Below are 20115 nucleotides of genomic sequence, written 5' to 3'. Positions count from 1 at the left end.
CTGACCGGAGACAATGGGTCCTGCAGTGCATCACTGAGGTTACCTCAGTTCAGGGTCTCACTTTATGGCACTGCTGTGTGGGAACTTTCTCACACAGCAGTGCCAGAAGTGAGATTAGGGACTATTTTCTCACAGGGGCGTAGGAATACATTGTGGAAGGATACCTTCCATCATTGTATTCCTGGAGCCCCTGGAGAGCGGTCACATCAGCTGATGCTGCGGCTCTCCACGGGAGATCTTCGAGCGACACTTGTTTTAATTGGATTTCTGCGGATCAGGGAGTATAGTGTTTGTTTAATATTTTAATATTTTTTTTAAAGGTGAGCAAGGGCTTCGGGGATCAAGGTGAAAAGTGATGGTGAGTATGTACTCTATGTCTATATGTATCTTGTATGTATGTACTGTATGTATGCACTGTATGTGGCATGGTGCATGTCACATGGTGCATGTCATATGTTGCATGTCGCATGGCACATGTTGAATGGTGCATGTTACATGTCGCATGGTACATGTCATGTCGCATGGTGCATGTTGCATGTCACATGTCGATGTCGCATGGTGCATGTCACATGGTGCTTGTCTCATGTTGCATGTCATGTCGCATGTTACATGTCGTATGTTGCATGGTACATGTCGTATGTTGCAAGTCACATGTCGCATGATGTATGGTGTATGGTGCATGTTCTGTATGTGTGTAATGTATGTTGTATGTACTGTATATGTGTATGTGTTTTGTTTTTTGTTTTTTTACATTCAACACATTAGCCGGATGATGGGACTACTACTATCCCATCATTGGCTAATGTGTCACTCACTGTCACTGTAGCAGGCAGAGCCCGATGGGACTTGTAGTCCCATCAGACGATGCCTGCACACAGAGACACACACACCAATGACTCCACCGCACAGCCCCGCAGACCCCCCGCCCGCGCACTCCAGCACCTTCCGCAGACCCACCGCGCAGAACCCCCACTGCCAGAAGATCCACTGACGACAGATTCACCGCGCAGACCCCCGCCGCCACTGCATATCTCAGCACATGAGCGCGGCCGGCCAGCAGACCCCAGCCCCGCCCGCCCACAGATCCCAGCCTAGCCCCGCAGGCTGACCTCAGCCCCGCAACAGCCCAGTCACTCTTGATGAGTGACCGCTGTCTGTGGAGGCTGGTAACGCCTGCTCATTACGTCACGTCAATTTCCAGAGTCTGGAAGTTGACGTGACGTCGGCGGAAATTAGCGGCGGCTGCAGCCTGGGGGTCACGTGACCCGGACTGAGCCGCCACCATAGTGCCGCTCACAGGCGAAAACGGCAACAGAAGGTATTTAGAAATTCATTAGGGGCCCCAGGGGGATACAATGGGGGGGTTAATTGAAAGTAGTGGACAACCCCTTTATTGACGGCTGTATGCTGGCACCATGTCACATATCATGTTACCACCATATTATCCACATGCCTGAGATTACCTGTCTGTCATCGTTAGCTTGTAAATTACTTCTGCCTGCAGGAAGAGAGAAGAAGACCACAAAATATTAAAAAGAAAAATTTCTGGTCTGTCACACTAACCACATGCATGTAGAGAAAGTTGGCCAGGGCCGCAGAAGGCCTCTGTGGAGAAACATAGTTCAGATGCAGACATACAAAAAAGAAGATAATTTTGCAATAGATTACACTCTTTGGATTAAAATATGCGAAAGCCTGCATTGTTCATCTGCAACATTTATAGGTTTTAGAGGAAAGCGATTGACTCATGTAACCTTCAGGAACCTGTCGAGAAATCTGCATGTGATCTCAATGACCGTCCATGATGAGGAAAGTAAACAGGAGTCGTCGTATGTGACTTTTAAAGGCCAGTCAGTGGGCCTTGCTGTGTTCTCTATTCCTGGCCATGATGAGGAATCTATAGGTCTTATGTAACCTTTAGGAGCCAGTCAGGGAGCTTATGACCAGCCATAAGGAGGGTTCTAGAGAAGTTCTTATGTGACCTTTAGGAGCTAGTGCTGGGCCCTATGGTGCCTATGACCAGTCATGACAAGGGAGCTAGAGAGGGTCTTATGTGACTTTTCAAGACCAGTCAGGGGGCATATCCAAGGTGTCTATGACTGGCTATGATCAGGGATCTAGAGTAGGTCTTATGAGACCTTTAGGGGCCAGTCAGGGGACCTTTCCGTGATGTCTATGATCCGCCATAATGAGGGATCTAGAGCAGACTTGTGTGACGTTGTCCGGACCCTTCAGCTTAGTACAGCTTCAGGTTTCAGCGAGGATCCCGCCATGTAGACACAGATAGAGTCTTGAATGTGACTCCATAACAAGACTATAATCTCTTATAGGGTCTAGTCCTCCTTATATTGTCCAAGTAATACACACTCACTTTTCCCAGAAAAAAAATGCCACCGCCCACAATAAAGGCTGATATCGCCGTCCCAATAACAGCAAAGAGTGAGATGGAGCCAATGTTCTGGAAGAAGTTACCCTGGAAAAAAAAATAGGAAATAAACAGGATATCAATTAAAAGTCGGAATGATGACACTTTGCAGAGAGCTCAGCATTATAAATACTCTACAGGCATATGGTGCTGGGCAAGGCCAGGGCGGGGAACCAGCAGTGCTGACAGAGGCCAGGGAGTCAAAAGTGATGAAAGAACACTAGAAGACTACTGGGCAGCCCGGTACATACCTGTACATAGAATTACCTTATGTAGAGAGTAACCAGACTCAAAGATGATGGGCGGCAGCAACAGAAGAAAAAACATGTTGGGCCTAAACATCTCCTCCTCCTGCGTAAAATAAAAAGAAAGCAGCTCAATCTTAGAGCAAGTAACAAGGATGCCGCCATCAGCATCACAAAGCCAGACACCAATGGAAATCAATCTGAAATTAGGACTAGGAGATTTCTCCAGCACCGCCGTGAAGGAAAGTCCACACTGCTATACTACAGCCGCCACTAGGGAAAAATATATTTGTGAGGCTACATATGCAGCCCTTAGTTTTCAGATCACGATATGTGTTTCGTCTTGTACGCCAATCACATTCAAAGCTACATCCCCAGTTCTACTATTTTATCTTATAGCGCAGGGACAATTCTCACGGCTGCCACCTATAATGGCTTGGATCCTATTGTGGATTGTGCACCTGCGTGATGTTGTGGGGAAACCTGCAGATTTGGATGTGACTGGAGTACAACATTTGAATGGGTTTACTATAGATGGTGGTTGCAAATGCACTGATGCCATCTCGTGCGTACCTTCCAGTTTGCTAGTTTCTGAGACTCAATGATTCTGATCACAGCACCCATCAGGATTCCTGCAAACATACAAGACGAGAGGGATAAGATGACAAGTTCACACAATGCAGATCTATAGATCTGCCGATGTGGGGAGAAGGACAGCCACGAGTGCAGGATAGGTGCCAGATTACTCACCACGAGTCATCCCATAATCTGGTCCATTACACTGAGATAATGTGGTTCCATAAGTGTTTCCTTATGTGGTCCTCTGCTTAAATATTCATCTGTATGGCTTATGACTGGTCCCTCAGTGACCTGTCCCCTATTTTACATACTGTATGTCTTATTTTTTTTTTTTTTTAATTATATTCATCATGCAGGTGCCGATGCTGTAGCATTTATGGGATCGCTGGTAGATGCTACTGCGCTGGTGCCATCATGGTGGAGAATTTTTTTTCTTCTAGCAAAATGGCGCTGGCAGTGGCAATTGCGCAGTAGCATATATCTCGTTCCGAATTATGCTACTGCGCAGGCGCCATTTTGAGGAATAATTATTTTTCTAAATAAATTTATATGACTAAATAAAATAAAAATATAGATATTATAAATCCGATCATACTACAGCGCATGCGCCACCGCCTGCATGATGAATGTATTTTCTTTGTTTTTTCCAATAAATATAACATTCAGTATGTAAACTAGGGGGCAGGTCAGTGAGGGATCAGTGACCTGTCAGAAGCCATACAGATGAATATCTAATCAGAGCCCCACATGAAGACACCCTCACAGGCCGCCCTGGAGCATGAGCATATCATTAACTCAAAACTGAGAATAAGGATTAAACAACAACCACAAGACTGATGTTATCAACCAAGGTATAATTTTAATCAGTATAACCACAACAACCTGACAGTGTCTGTAGGTAACTCAGGACAATCCTGCTGACAGGTTCACCTTAATTACTCATTTTTTGGACCACATTACTCCAAGTGAAGGATACTTCAAGAGGAGAAAACTATGGCAAACCCCGATATCTGTAAACCATGTTATCACTCCATAAATACATAAGATAAGCGCCGTCATAAACCAACAATCAGTTTACAAATCTATAGCTAAAGGTTACAAACCTAAATGAAGGTTACAGTAATTCTTTGGACAGAATGTATTTGTCTATTTTCTTGTTTTCCATAAATACACAAAAAAATAAAGGGAACACTAAAGTCCCACATCCTAGATATATCCTATATATTTATTCATTACATAGTGGAATGTGTTGAGAACAATAAAACCTAAAAATGATCAACGTAAATCACAACTACAGTAATATCCCAAGGAGGTCTAGAGTTGGAATGATGCTCAAAATCAAAGTGGAAAATGAAGTTACAGGCTGATCCAACTTCAGTGGATATGCCTCAAGACAAGGAAATGATGCGCAGTTGTGTGTGTGGCCTCCACGTGCCTGTATGATCTCCCTACAATGCCTGGGCATGCTCCTGATGAGGTGGCAGATGGTCTCCTGAGGGATCTCCTCCCAGACCTGGACTAAAGCACCAGCCAACTCCTGGACAGACTGTGGTGTAACGTGACATTGGTGGATGGTGCGAGACATGATGTCCCAGATGTGTTCAATCGGATTCAGGTCTGGGGAACGGGCGGGCCAGTCCATAGCTTCAATGCCTTCATCTTGCAGGAACTGCTGACACACTCCAGCCACATGAGGTCTGGCATTGTCCTGCATTACGAGGAACCCAGGGCCAACTGCACCACCATATGGTCTCACAAAGGGTCTGAAGATCACATCTTGGTACCTAATGGCAGTCAGGCTACCTCTGGCGAGCACATGGAGGGCTGTGCGGCCCTCCAAAGAAATGCCACCCCACACCATTACTGACCCACTGCCAAACTGGTCAAGCTGAAGGATGTTGCAGGCAGCAGATCGCTCTCCACGGCCTCTCCAGACTCTGTCACATGTGCTCAGTGTGAACCTGCTTTCATCTGTGAAAAGCACAGGGCGCCAGTGGCGAATTTGCCAATCCGGGTGTTCTGTGGCAAATGCCAAACGTCCTGCACGGTGTTGGGCTGTGAGCACAACCCCCATCTGTGGACATCGGGCACTCAGACCATCCTCATGAAGTCGGTTTCTACCCGTTTGTGCAGACACATGCACATTTGCAGTCTGCTGGAGGTCATTTTGCAGGGCTCTGGCAGTGTTCCTCCTTGCACAAAGGCTGAGGTAGCGGTTCTGATGCTGGATTGTTGCCCTCCTACAGCCCCCTCCACATCTCCTGGTGTACTGGCCTGTCTCCTGGTTAAGCCTCCAGCCTCTGGACACTACGCTGACAGACACAGAAAACCTTCTTTCCACAGCTCGCATTGATTTGCCATCCTGGATGAGCCGCACTACCTGAGCCACTTGTGTGGGTTGTAGAGTCCGTCTCATGCTACCACGAGTGTAAAAGCACAACCAACATTCAAAAGTGACCAAAACATCAGCCAGAAAGCATTGGTACTTAGATGTGTCTGTGGTCCCCACCTGCAGAACCACTCCTTTATTGAGGGTGTCTTGATAATTGCCAATAATTTCCATCTGTTGTCTATTCCATTTGCACAACAGCGTGTGAAATTGATTGTCAAACAGTGTTGCTTCCTAAGTGGACAGTTTGATTTCACAGAAGTTTGATTTACTTGGAGTTATATTCTGTTGTTTAAGTGTTCCCTTTATTTTTTTGAGCAGTGTATATTTTTACCAAAACAGAAAAGTGAAGTAAAAGAAGCAAGAGAAAAAGTAAAAAAAAATAGGTGAACAGATAGAGAAAAAAAAACTGCTATTGTACAAAAAACAATTTTATTTCATTAATGTGGACCATATGCCAGCCGATTGTCATACACAGCAGCACTCACTCAGTCTAGAGCTCCTGTGTTCTCTATGAGAAGGCCATTCATTGCCACGTCGGCTGGTGGCTTATCTAAGGGAGAATCATGCTATCAGAAACCTGAAATTGGACATGCACTATTAATATCTCTCCCAACCATTAGGCAGCCGGTGCTCCCATACACATTAGATTGTTGGCTAAACCTGCTGATATTGGCGGGTTAAAGCAAAATTAATCTAATGGTTATGGGGGCCTTAGGTCCAGAGGGAGACAATGTGCACATCATATAGATCTACCGTATATACTCGAGTATAAGCCGAGATTTTCAGCCCAAATTTTTGGGCTGAAAGTGCCCCTCTCGGCTTATACTCGAGTCATGATCGGTGGTGGGGTCGGCGGGTGAGGACTGTCATATACTCACCTAGTTCCGGCGTTCCTGTCGCTCCCCCTGCCCGTCCCACGGTCTCCGGGTGCTGCAGCTCTTCCCCTGAGCGGTCACGTGGGACCGCTCATTAGAGAAATTAATAGGCTGCTCCACCTCCCATAGGGGCGGAGCCGCCTATTCATTTCTCTAATCAGCGGTGCCGGTGACCGCTGACAGAGGAAGAGGCTGCGGCACCGAAGACCAGCTGTCCGGGGGAAGGAGCGGGACGCCGGGAGCAGGTAAGTATTACATATTTACCTTCCCTCGTTCCACACGCCGGGCGCCGCTCTGTCTTCCCGGCGTCTCTCCTCACTGACTGTGCAGGTCAGAGGGCGCGATGACGCATATAGTGTGCGCGCCGCCCTCTGCCTGATCAGTCAGTGCAGAGAGACGCCGGGACGGGACGTGAGGAGCTGCAAGCAAGAGAGGCGAGTATGTGTTTGTTTTTTTTATTGCAGCAGCAGCAATGGCACAGCTTTATGTGGAGCATCTATGGGGCAACGGTGCAGAGCACTATATGGCACAGCTATGGGGCAACGGTGCACAGCACTATATGGCACAGCTATGGGGCAACGGTGCACAGCACTATATGGCACAGCTATGGGGCAACAGTGCAGAGCACTATATGGCACAGCTATGGGGCAACGGTGCAGAGCATTATATATATGGCATAGCTATGGGGCAACGGTGCAGAGCACTATATGGCACAGCTATGGGGCAATGGTGCAGAGCACTATATATATGGCACAGCTATGGGGCAACGGTGCAGAGCACTATATGGCACAGCTATGGGGCAACGGTGCACAGCACTATATGGCACAGCTATGGGGCAACAGTGCAGAGCACTATATGGCACAGCTATGGGGCAACGGTGCAGAGCATTATATATATGGCATAGCTATGGGGCAACGGTGCAGAGCACTATATGGCACAGCTATGGGGCAATGGTGCAGAGCACTATATATATGGCACAGCTATGGGGCAACGGTGCAGAGCACTATATGGCACAGCTATGGGGCAATGGCGCAGAGCACTATATATATGGCACAGCTATGGGGCAACGGTGCAGAGCACTATATGGCACAGCTATGGGGCAATGGTGCAGAGCACTATATATATGGCACAGCTATGGGGCAACGGTGCAGAGCACTATATGGCACAGCTATGGGGCAATGGTGCAGAGCATTATATATATGGCACAGCTATGGGGCAACGGTGCAGAGCACTATATGGCACAGCTATGGGGCAATGGTGCAGAGCATTATATATATGGCACAGCTATGGGGCAACGGTGCAGAGCATTATATATACGGCACAGCTATGGGGCAACGGTGCAGAGCATTATATATATGGCACAGCTATCTATGGGGCAACGGTGCAGAGCATTGTATATATGGCACAGCTTTATGTGGAGCATCTATGGGGCCATAATGAACGGTGCAGATCATTATATGTGGCACAGTTTTATGTGGAGCATCTATGGGGCCATAATGAACGGTGCAGAGCATTATATGTGGCACAGCTTTATGTGGAGCATCTATGGGGCCATAATGAACGGTATGGAGCATCTATTTTTAATTTTGAAATTCACCGGTAGCTGCTGCATTTTCCACCCTAGGCTTATACTCGAGTCAATAAGTTTTCCCATTTTTTTGTGGCAAAATTAGGGGGGTCGGCTTATACTCGGGTCGGCTTATACTCGAGTATATACGGTATATTGCTACCTCTTGCAATAAAGTCCTGTCCATATCACCCTCTCTTCGGCTTGCATGAAGTTAGAAACCAGTAAAATGAATATGAGATAGTGTTTTGCCATGATGGTGTGAAGTCACTGTATTATGCTTTTTACTGATCTTACATAACATAAGGCCCAATTGACTAATTTAAATATTTAATACCAAAGGATAAAAAAAACATGAAGAATACAGATAATAAAGTATGATGCCAACAAAAGTGCCTGCAAACACAGTATAATGGGGCCCTGCATTGCCTTCCATACAATAAAAAGGACCCACATAGAGCTCCATACAGTATTATTATTATTTATTGTTATAGCGCCATTTATTCCATGGCGCTTTACATGTGAGGAGGATAAGCCCCATATAGTGCTCCATACAGTACAATGGCCCCACATAGTTCTCCATACAGTATAATGGACTCACACAGTGTACATAGTACTCCACACAGTATAATGGCCATATATAGTGTTCTACGCCGTATAATGGCCCTACATAGTGCTCCATACAGTATAATAGCCCCAGATAGTGCCCCATACAGCATAACAAGACCCTCATAGTGCCCCGTTCAGTATATTGACCTCACATAGTGCTCCGCTCAGTATAATGAGCCCCACATTAAAATAAATAACTACTCACCTCTGCCGGTTCCCCAGCTGCTCCTGTCTCTTTATGGTGTCTTCAGATCTTCTGCACATCTAGACACAGTGGTTGCATTATAATGACATAATTGCACCCGCTGCGCTGAAACGTCAGACAAAGAGGGGAAATGATGAGAGAGGATGCCGATATAGCTGAAAGTGCGATGCCGGGTGGGGGAACAAATATATTAAGAGGATGTGGGCCCCGGCGTCGTGGGTCATATATACTCACCCTGCAGATCAGAGTTTGACATTTGTGGCTTAAATCAAATAAAAAAAATAAATAAGAAAAAAAGGAGACTATCATCCAGACCACTGCGACGTTCTCACAAAACTGTACTACATAAATTCAACTAATCGGGAGAGTAGGGCTGTCAGGTGTATGCGGAAAATATGGCGTTACTCCTGTAGGTTGTCTAAATGCCTTCAATGATCTCAAGATCCCCTAAAAAAAAATTGTCAGGATAGACAAGGTGTATCTTAGAACTGTAACATTTGGCTACAGATTGTAACCTGAATGTTGGTTTACAAAGACACTTAACCCACAAGGCATCTACAGAGTGATAACAGATGATGTGCAGATAAGAGGGGGGGTTACAGCTTTTTCCTTTTGGATCTTCCTTCTTCCATATACGATTTATCTATTCACAACCATCACATGTTATACAGTGATCAAAAAAATTTGTACTTAATAATAAGTTCCCCTTAAATATGATGAACAGTGCTGCCCTAGCTATAATGTGTGTGTGTATGTATATATATATATATATATATATATATATATATATATATATATACATATATACACACACACACATCTTGATCTTAACTTGATTAGAATCACACAAAGTCCCATATATGTATGAAGGCTGCTCTGTATCAAGTAGCTCTGCAGTATAGACAAAATGGCAGGTACTGGTGTGCAGGCACCTCCAGAAAGTCCCAATCGTGAAGTGTATCAACACATCAAAAGATTGCTCCCCCGGGGAAGGATGCCTGCTCACATGACACTCTCTTACTCCGCTATAGATCTGCAATTCTGTCAAGCCTTTTGAGCTTCTGTCAGAATTAAACAAATTGCTTCTCTATGTCTCCGAGCATCAAATCTATTACTCAAGATGACAATGTGCTGGATTATTGGATGCCTGGAGTGATGCTGTGTGGAAGAAAAAGGTATAACTTGGCTTGAATGTTGAATGCTACCACGCGAGACAGACGACGTCCACCAGCGAGGGTCGGCCGACGTACAACGTACGTCAAGAGGGCCAGGTGACATCCACAGGCGCGAGCCAGGTCCCCAGTATACAGTAATTACATTATATAGGAGACGTATGGGTGAAAGCCGGGTGTACACGAGAAATGGATTACAGAATCTCATCCCACAGACTACTAATTATATTACACTCTTACCCAGTGAGACCACGGCAACACTCTCTGGAAGGAAGTGGAGTCTGTATTTGATGAGCAGATGAACCAATATGATGCAGATTGCTGAGAGACAAGAGTGGGAGATTAATGGGAGACATCTTACTGTACAGTCCTACATTATAAGCCTCATTTAGCCACTAATGGGACAATCATTGCCATTACATACTAAAACCTCACACGTCCTACCAGCCAGGTGCCACTACCCTTCTTCTGGGAACAAAATTTAAGAGTTACTTGTCATCACAGCTAAGATTGCTGTGATAGTGGTGATGAGTTTTCATACTAAAAATTGATCTTCACCCAGAAGGACAACGCAAGGGGCTGCCTGTGCAGAAACACTACCACAGAAGATGGACAACACTCACCCAGGACAAGAAGACTGAAGAAGATGGACATGCCGCTAGACTGCTCCTCCTGTTGCGCCTGAACCCCCGTCTGGACAGGAATGATGGGCTTGGCGGGGGTGGGGAGCACCATCTTTGTAATTGCCAAAGTGGTAAGAAGCGTGCTATTAAAATCTCCATGGCTGTCATTTCTCATCCTACAGAATGGACAAACTCAAAGTTATATATCCGAATACATACACACATCTATATCTAGCACACGGACACAGTGTGGCTCCACGTCTAACGCAAGGACGCCGTACTTCTCCTCATCTAATGCACGGATGCCGTGTGGCTCCACGTCTAATGCACGGACGCCGTACAGCTCCACGTCTAACGCACGGACGCCGTACGGCTACACGTCTAACGCACGGACGCCGTACCGCTCCACGTCTAGCGCACGGACGCCGTACCGCTGCATGTCTAACGCACGGACGCCATATGGCTCCAAGTCTAACGCACAGACGCGTACCGCTCCATGTCTTACGCACGGACGCCGTACCGCTGCATGTCTAACGCACGGACGCCATATGGCTCCAAGTCTAACGCACAGACGCGTACCGCTCCATGTCTTACTCACGGATGCCGTACCGCTGCATGTCTAACGCACGGACGCCGCACCGCTCCACATCTAACGCACGGACCCCGTGTGACTCCACGCCTAACGCACAGATGCCACACCGCTCCACATCTAACGCACGGACGCCGCACCGCTCCATGTCTAACGCTCGGACGCCGCACCGCTCCACATCTAACGCACGGACCCCGTGTGACTCCACGCCTAACGCACAGATGCCACACCGCTCCACATCTAACGCACGGACGCCGCACCGCTCCATGTCTAACGCTCGGACGCCGCACCGCTCCACATCTAACGCACGGACCCCGTGTGACTCCACGCCTAACGCACAGATGCCACACCGCTCCACATCTAACGCACGGACGCCGCACCGCTCCATGTCTAACGCTCGGACGCCGCACCGCTCCACATCTAACGCACGGACGCCACACGGCTCCTTTAACGCAGATGCCGTCCATCTCATCGTCTAATGCACAGACACTGTACCGCCCCTCGTCAAGTGCAAACAATATGGACCCAATCCGTCCCACCATACTGTGTAATATACGGTCACGGGTCGTATAACGCAACTTACGATGATACGATTTGTGTTGGTGTCATGCACACATCTGTCATTACAGCAGGGCACGTAACACCACACACAGTCCTACTGAGCGCAGCTCTGAAGCCCCTTCCCCACACAGGCGGCATATATAGCCGTCACCACTCATTCTCCACATTACCAGTGAGAATTAGCGGTCTAAGATCAATGTATATTCCCAACCAGAAGCTCACTGACAGTGGCCAGCACTCACTGTGTGAGAAAATGGGCCTTTAATGGGTGGTGGAACATACAAATAGTAGGGTTGGGGCGTCCTCTATCACCCGGTGCAGCCGCCAATACACCCCACTACCGGGTCACCCCATTTAATAAGCTAAACACTTACTCCGCCTCCGCCATATTGGCACACCTCGGCGAGGGTGTACGGGATCATAGAGTCCTGAGAGGAGAGCGCCGCCTCCTGCTGACGTCATACAGACTGTGTCGAGAAGGCTGAGTTGCCGCAAGTGGTGAGACGTCGCTTGTTACCATGGTAACACGTCAGCGAAGCGAAGCTGTGTGACGTGTGAGATCCTGGTGTGTGATTCCAGTATCCTGGTGGGAGGGGCTGTGAGCGGTCACTGGTGGTCACTCCTGGTGGCCACAGGCTCTGGCCAGTGGCCACCGCATGGTGCTGAGGGGATTTCACCTCACCCTCAGACCCCACTGCCAAAGTCAAGTTTTAGTTTTCTTCCTCACCTCCATCAAAGAGCCATCACTTTTTTATTTTTTTGTCCATGCAGCTCCATGAGGGCTTGTCTTTTGCAGTTTTGACTGACACCGTTGATTTTACCATATAATTTTCAAAAAAATGGGGGAAAAGATTCCAAATGCTGTCACCTCTACCTCAGTTTGCTGGCTAACCCAGGACTAATAATGGCGGGTCACTGGAAAGATATATATCTTGGTACCGTGTTAGCCAGTAGGTAGAAAAATGTTTAGAATTGAGAGTCCTCAGTGGTTGCTACCTTTTAATGGCTAACTGAAAAGATGGTAACAAATTGCAAGCTTTCGAGACTACACAGGTCTCTTCATCAGGTACAGATTAAAGCAAATTCTGAAAAATCACATATTTATACACAACACAGCACAGAACTGTCATTATGGGAGAATGATAAACAGTTGTGTCCATAAATATTGGAAAGTTCCTAGATTAGGAGTGAATGTTTTGTTGTCCTCTGATTGGGGTCTGGTTCTGTGTTGTGATGACCCCACATGGTCTGAAGGGCAAATTCCTTAATTGATGTAAAAAGACATAAATCCGTGCGACACATTCATTCCTGCACTAAGTGTGTCAAAGGCCATCATAAGTTTATATTCCCAGATTCTCCTGTCTCTTTGAGATTTGAAGCTACCTTTCAATACAAGTAATTTCAGGTCCATGGTGCTATGAGGCATACAAAAATGTTTGGCCACAGGTAGATCCATTCTTTTTTCTTTTATTGTATGGCGGTGAGAATTTATCCTTGCTCTCAGTTTCTGCCCTGTCTCCCCAACATACAGACCCCCAGTTGGACATTTAGTACAAATAAATAAGTACACCACATAAGATGTGGTGCAGGTGATAGTACCTGGGATCTTGTAGTCCTGATGTGAATTGGGGATCTTTATCTTGTTCGTGGTCATTATAAATGGACAGGTTTTACATTTTTTCTGGTTGCAAGGAAAGGTTCCTACAGCTGTAGGAGAGGACAGGGAGCTTCTGACAATGATGCTTCTTAGATTTGAGGAAGTATCATTGTCAGAAGCTCCCTGTCCTCTCCTACAGCTGCAGGATCCTTTCCTTGCAACCAGAAAAAATGTAAAACCTGTCCATTTATAATAACCACGGACAAGGTAAAAATCCCGAATTCACATCAGGACTACAAGATCCCAGGTACCTTCAGCTGCACCACATCTAATGGGGTGTACTTAATTATTTGTACTAAATGTCCAACTGGGGGTCTGTATGTTGGGGAGACAGGGCAAAAACTGAGAGCAAGGATAAATTCTCACCGCCATACAATAAAAGAAAAAAGAATGGATCTACCTGTGGCCAAACATTTTTGTATGCCTCATAGCACCATGGACCTGAAATTACTTGTATTGAAAGGTAGCTTCAAATCTCAAAGAGACAGGAGAATCTGGGAATATAAACTTATGATGGCCTTTGACACACTTAGTGCAGGAATGAATGTGTCGCATGGATTTATGTATTTTTACATCAATTAAGGAATTTGCCCTTCAGAACATGTGGGGGCATCATAACATGGAACCAGACCCCAATTAGAGGACAACAAAACATTCACTCCTAATCTAGGAACTTTCCAATATTTAATAACACAACTATTTATCACTCTTCCATAATGACAGTTCTGTGCTGTGTTGTGTATAAATATGTGATTCTTCAGAATTTGTTTGTCTGTGCCTGATGAAGAGATCTGTGTAGTCTCGAAAGCTTGCAATTTGTTTTTATCTTTTCAGTTAGCCATTAAAAGGTATTAACCACTGAGGACTCTCAATTCTAAATATGTTTAATTGGTGGCATCGTAAGCCCACTGCCACTGCGCTACCGTCAAGTTCTGTCAATGGTCGGGCATTGTGTGCAGGAGATGAGGTTACCGTCCACAGGCCAATCACTGTGACGCTGTAACCTGAGCTTGTCACAGTGTCTGGATTATTTTACAGCTGCCTCACGGGTGCACAACGCTGTACATCACCTCACGAACATCTCATCAGGTGTAAACCTGCATTATAGCAAGCCCCCCCCAGTGTAAACCTGCATTATAGCAAGCCCTCCCCCCGATGTAAACCTGCATTATAGCAGCCCCCTAGTTTAAACCTGCCTTATAGCAGCCTCCCCCCCGATGTAAACCTGCATTATAGCAGCCCCCCCCGGTGTAAACTTACATTATAGCAGCCCCCCAGTGTAAAGCTGCATTATAGCAGTCTCCCCCCCCCCTGGTGTAAACCTGCATTATAGCAGCCCCGATGTAAACCTGCCGTATAGCAGCCCCCCTGTGTAGACTGGCATTATAGCAGCCCCCCCCCCCCCGGTGTAAACGTGCATTATAACAGGCCCCAGTGTAAACCTACATTATGGCAGCCCCCCAGTGTAAACCTGCCTTATGGCAGCCTCCCAGTGTAAACCTGCGTTATATCAAGCCCCCTCCCCCCAGTGTAAACCTGCATTATAGCAAGCCCCCCGGTGTAAACCTGCATTATAGCAAATCCCCCTCCCGTGTAAACCTGCTTTATAGCAGCCCCCAAGTGTAAACCTGCATTATAACAGCCTCCCGATGTAAACCTGCATTATAGCAGCCCCCCCAGTGTAAACCTGCTTTATAGCAGCCCCCCGGTGTAAACCTACATTATAGCAGCCCCCTCCCCAGTGTAAACCTGCAATAAAGCAATCCCTCCCCTGTGTAAATCTGCATTATAACAGCCCCTTGGTGTAAACCTGCATTATAGCAAGCCCCCCCAGTGTAAACCTGCTTTATAGCAGCTTCCCGGTGTAAACCTGCATTATAGCAGCCCCCCGAGTGTAAACCTGCATTATAGCAGCCCCCCCCCCCCAGTGTAAGCCTGCATTATAGCAGCCTCCCAGTGTAAACCTGCATTATAGCAGCCCCCCAGTGTAAACCTGCATTATAGCAGCCCCCCAGTGTAAACCTGCATTATAGCAGCCCCCCAGTGTAAACCTGCATTATAGCAGACCCCAAGGTAAACATGCATTATAGCAGCCCCCCTAGTGTAAACCTGCATAATAGCAGCCTCCCAGTGTAAACCTGCTTTATAGCAGCCTCCCCCAGTGTAAACCTGCATTATAGCAGCCCCCCAGTGTAAACCTGCATTATAGCAGCCCCCCCAGTGTAAACCTGCATTATAGCAGCTCCCCCAGTGTAAACCTGCATTATAGCAGCCCCCCAGTGTAAATCTGCATTATAGCAGCCCCCCAGTGTAAACCTGCATTATAGCAGCCCCCCCAGTGTAAACCTGCATTATAGCAGCCCCCCCCCCCAGTGTAAACCTGCATTATAGCAGCCTCCTGGTGTAAACCTGCTGTATAGCAGCCTCCCAGTGTAGGCCTGCATTATAGCAGCCCCCCCGCCCCCAGAGTATACCTGTTTATAGCTGCCCCCTGTGTAAACCTACATTATAACAGCCCCCTCCCTGGTGTAAAACTGCATTATAGCAGCCCCCCATCAAATGCAAAACATGCTCTGAAACTGCATCGTGTAGATGTTCACATTGCTTTTTATGTACTACTAGATGGCAGCCCGATTCTAAAGAATCGGGAGTCTAGAATCCATATATACTTTATTTATTCAAATGTAAGAATAATACAATTAATAAATAATAGTAAGAAAGAACAAAAAATGGCTGCACTCACCAGCTCTTGACAATTCTTGACAGTACGGCACATTTCTGATTGGTCGCTCGCGGCAGGCGGCAACCAATCAGAAAAGTGCCGCGCACCACGAAGGCATATATCTTTGTCCACCCTGAGCGGGTGTAGGACGCTGGTGACGTCACTTATCTCCGGACATTATCTCCGGACAAAGCCACGGAAGTTGGCACAAATTGCCGGAAGTAGTATTCTAGGCAATTATATATTAGATTTTAATGTTATCAGTGTTTACCTTTGAACGTTTATATTGTATTGTCCTGTCACCAGCCATGTGTACGATTATCGGCCGAAAGCCTCTCTGGAACCAATAATCACCCCATGTAAAGGTATCTTTATAAGTTAAAGATTCAGAATACTATGACTTTTATCATATCCTGAACAGTCAAGTTTTTTATGAACCGTTAAGGTTTTCTGGTTGAAGTAAAAAAAACTCTGAGTGTTTACAGTTTGAAACCATAAAATGTTGAAAAATTATGTCATTCTTGAGTATATCACTCAATGGTGCTCATAAACGTGTCAAATTTGATCTATAATATACTTTAATATACGTTACTTTAATCTTTAATATACTTAAGAACAGGGCCCCAGACATCACACAGGGGGTCTGAAACACCGCACAGTGGTCCAAAATATCGCTGTGCTCTGCCTGGGGCCCCATATGCTGTGCTGCCTGGGGCCCCTGTGCTCTGCCTGGGGCCCCATATGCTGCCTGGGGCCCCTGTGCTCTGCCTGGGGCCCCTGGGCTCTGCCTGGGGCCCCATGTTCTGCCTGGGGCCCCTGTGCTCTGCCTGGGGCCCCATATGCTGCCTGGGGCCCCTGTGCTCTGCCTGGGGCCCCATATGCTGCCTGGGGCCCCTGTGCTCTGCCTGGGGCCCCATAGGCTGCCTGGGGCCCCTGTGCTCTACCTGGGACCACTGTGCTCTGCCTGGGGCCCCATATGCTGCCTGGGGCCCCTGTGCTCTGCCTGGGGCCCCTGTGATCTGCCTGGGGCCCCATGTTCTGCCTGGGGCCACTGTGCTCTGCCTGGGGCCCCACAGGCTGCCTGGGGCCCCTGTGCTCTGCCTGGGACCACTGTGCTCTGCCTGGGGCCCCATATGCTGCCTGGGGCCACTGTGCTCTGCCTGGGGCCCCAGTGCTCTGCCTGGGGCCCCATATGCTGCCTGGGGCCCCTGTGCTCTGCCTGGGGCCCCTGTGCTCTGCCTGGGGCCCCTGTGCTCTGCCTGGGGCCACTGTGCTTTGCCTGGGGCCCCATGTTCTGCCTGGGGCCACTGTGCTCTGCCTGGGGGCCCATAAGCTGCCTGGGGCCCCTGTGCTCTGCCTGGGACCACTGTGCTCTGCCTAGGGCCCCATATGCTGCCTGGGGCCCCTGTGCTCTGCCTGGGGCCACTGTGCTCTGCCTGGGGCCCCATATGCTGCCTGGGGCCACTGTGCTCTGCCTGGGGCCCCATATGCTGCCTGGGGCCCCTGTGCTCTGCCTGGGGCCCCATATGCTGCCTGGGGCCCCTGTGCTCTGCCTGGGGCCCCTGTGCTCTGCCTGGGGCCCCATGTTCTGCCTGGGGCCCCTGTGCTCTGCCTGGGGCCACTGTGCTCTGCCTGGGGCCCCATATGCTGCCTGGGGCCCCTGTGCTCTGCCTGGGGCCCCATATGCTGCCTGGGGCCCCTGTGCTTTGCCTGGGGCCCCTGTGCTCTGCCTGGGGCCCCATGTTCTGCCTGGGGCCCCTGTGCTCTGCCTGGGGCCACTGTGCTCTGCCTGGGGCCCCATATGCTGCCTGGGGCCCCTGTGCTCTGCCTGGGTGTAGGACACTGGTGACGTCACTTATCTCCGGACATTAGCTCCGGACATTAGCTCCGGACATTACCTCCGGACATTAGCTCCGGACAAAGCCACGGAAGTTGGCACAAATTGCAGGAAGTAGTATTCTAGGCAATTATATATTAGATTCATTAATACTCCTTGAAATTAATACTTAGTGAAGAATTGCAAATGTAAAAAATGTGAGAAATTTACCAAAAAAAATCTGGGAACATACAGTGCAGATATAGTTCAGCATGGGAGACCTCAATAGTGTGTGCCAGGGCAAAAAATGACCCATGCTCACTACACACATTATTGCCCACAGGATTACCAACTGAAATAATAAACTGTCCCCCTGATTTTGACCCCCTGTAATACAAAAATGGACCGCTAGCAGGTATTGCAGTGTTGTCTGCGCCTTAAAGGGAACCTGTCACCCCCAAAATCAAAGGTGAGCTAAGCCCACCGGCATCAGCGGCTTATCTACAGCTGTAGTAATTATAGGGGATAACTCAGGAGACTCTTTGCATGGAACAAGACAACTACAGGACACAGTTTTATAAGTGGTAAAGTCTATATTATCACACGGTGATTCAAACAGGTGCAGAGAGAAACTCAAGTCCACAACACTTGGTGCAAATAATAAACGCAGCTTAGCAGTCTATAGGAAACTTCAGAGGGAAATGCAATCAAGCAGGAAGTCTATGAAGCACAGTTATTCTTGAGGAAACTTGACACGAATAAATCCTTGTCTTAGTCCAAACACAGATAGATATGCTTATAAGGCAGTTCAAATCATATCTTAGCTCAACCAGGGAGGCCTGGTTAATAGTCTCAGGTTATTGCAAAGCAGCAGCAGCTTACATGTCCAGCAAATGCAGATGAAGTAAACCGAGCAGCAGATGAAGGAGGATTACTGGAAACTTGTGTATGCAGCAGGAACTCAGAGCAGAGTAGCAGGATCACCACACAGGTTCACAGGAGCAGGTGTATAGCCAGGGAGTAATCAGAGGTCAGGAGCTGGATGCAAGGCAGAATACTCTAGCACAGACTGAAGGCTGGGGTGGAGTTTTATAGCAGGAAGACACAGTGCACATGAGACCAAAGACGCCATCTTGGAAAAGGGCAGTAATGCACAAAAGGTAAAAAATGTTCAGAGTCCTGACAACAGCATTCTGTAATGCAGTAGATAAGTCCCCGATGTATCCTAAAAGATGAGAAAAAGAGGTTAGATACTCACCCAGGGGCGGTCTCAGTTCTGTTCTGGTCCGATGGGCGTCGCGGTCCTTTCCGGGGCCTCCCATCTTCATAGGATGATGTCCTCTTCTTGTCTTCAGGCATACTTTATCTGCCCTGTTGAGGGCAGAGCAAAGTACTGCAGTGCGCTGGGCTTCTCTGACCTTTCCCGGCATCGGCGCACTGCAGTACTTTGCTCTGCCTTCAACAGGGCAGACAAAGTACGCCTGCCCCGGCGCCGCAGCATGAAGACAAGAAGAGGACGTCATCATAAGAAGATGGGAGGCCCCTGACCAGACAATGACGCCCATCGGACCAGAACAGAACCGGGACCGTCCCTGGGTGAGTATAATCTAACCTCTTTTTCTCATCTTTTAGGATACATCGGGGGCTTATCTACAGTATTACAGAATGCTGTAGATAAGCCCCTGATGCCGGTGGGCTTAGCTCTCCTTCGATATTGGGGGTGACAGGTTCCCTTTAAATAAGGCAAATGTCATTAGATTTCCCTAGACCAGTGATGGCGAACCTATGACACGCGTGTCAGTGCTGACACGCGTAGTCATTTTCAGTGACACGCCGGCCGCCGGCCGCGGCCCCATAGAAATTGCTTCTTTCCCAGGGTCTGAAGGAGAGGAAACTCTCCTTCAGGCCCTGGGAACCATATTAATGTGTAAAATAAAGAATTAAAATAAAAAATATTGCTATACTCACCTCTCCGACGCAGCCTGGACTTCAGCGAGGGAACCGGCAGCGTTGTTTGCTTAAAATTCGCGCTTTAACTTCCTTACTTGAAGTCGCGGCTTGTGATTGGTCGCGCGCCG

General features: G+C 47.9%; 1 protein-coding gene across 2 annotated transcripts in view; it reads right to left on the bottom strand.

The window, feature by feature from the left end:
* SLC9A8 (solute carrier family 9 member A8) overlaps positions 1 to 12327 on the bottom strand; it is a 47475-nt gene extending 35148 nt beyond the window's left edge. The window contains exons 1-7 of one of the 2 annotated variants that reach the window (XM_077253307.1): positions 12217 to 12327; positions 10693 to 10868; positions 10310 to 10390; positions 3244 to 3302; positions 2693 to 2776; positions 2372 to 2473; positions 1464 to 1498 (exon numbers count right to left, since the gene is read on the bottom strand). In XM_077253307.1, coding sequence (XP_077109422.1) covers positions 1464 to 1498; positions 2372 to 2473; positions 2693 to 2776; positions 3244 to 3302; positions 10310 to 10390; positions 10693 to 10868; positions 12217 to 12230 — 551 coding nt within the window. In that variant the 5' untranslated portion in view covers positions 12231 to 12327. The other variant, XM_077253306.1, reaches the window with a different exon arrangement.
* Between the last annotated feature and the right edge of the window lie 7788 nt (positions 12328 to 20115).

This window comes from Ranitomeya variabilis, chromosome 4 (genome assembly GCF_051348905.1).
Source record: "Ranitomeya variabilis isolate aRanVar5 chromosome 4, aRanVar5.hap1, whole genome shotgun sequence".
NCBI classification, from domain to species: Eukaryota; Metazoa; Chordata; class Amphibia; order Anura; family Dendrobatidae; genus Ranitomeya; species Ranitomeya variabilis.
Note: the sequence above shows the minus strand (reverse complement) of the source record. Positions and strands in the feature narration are given on the sequence as shown.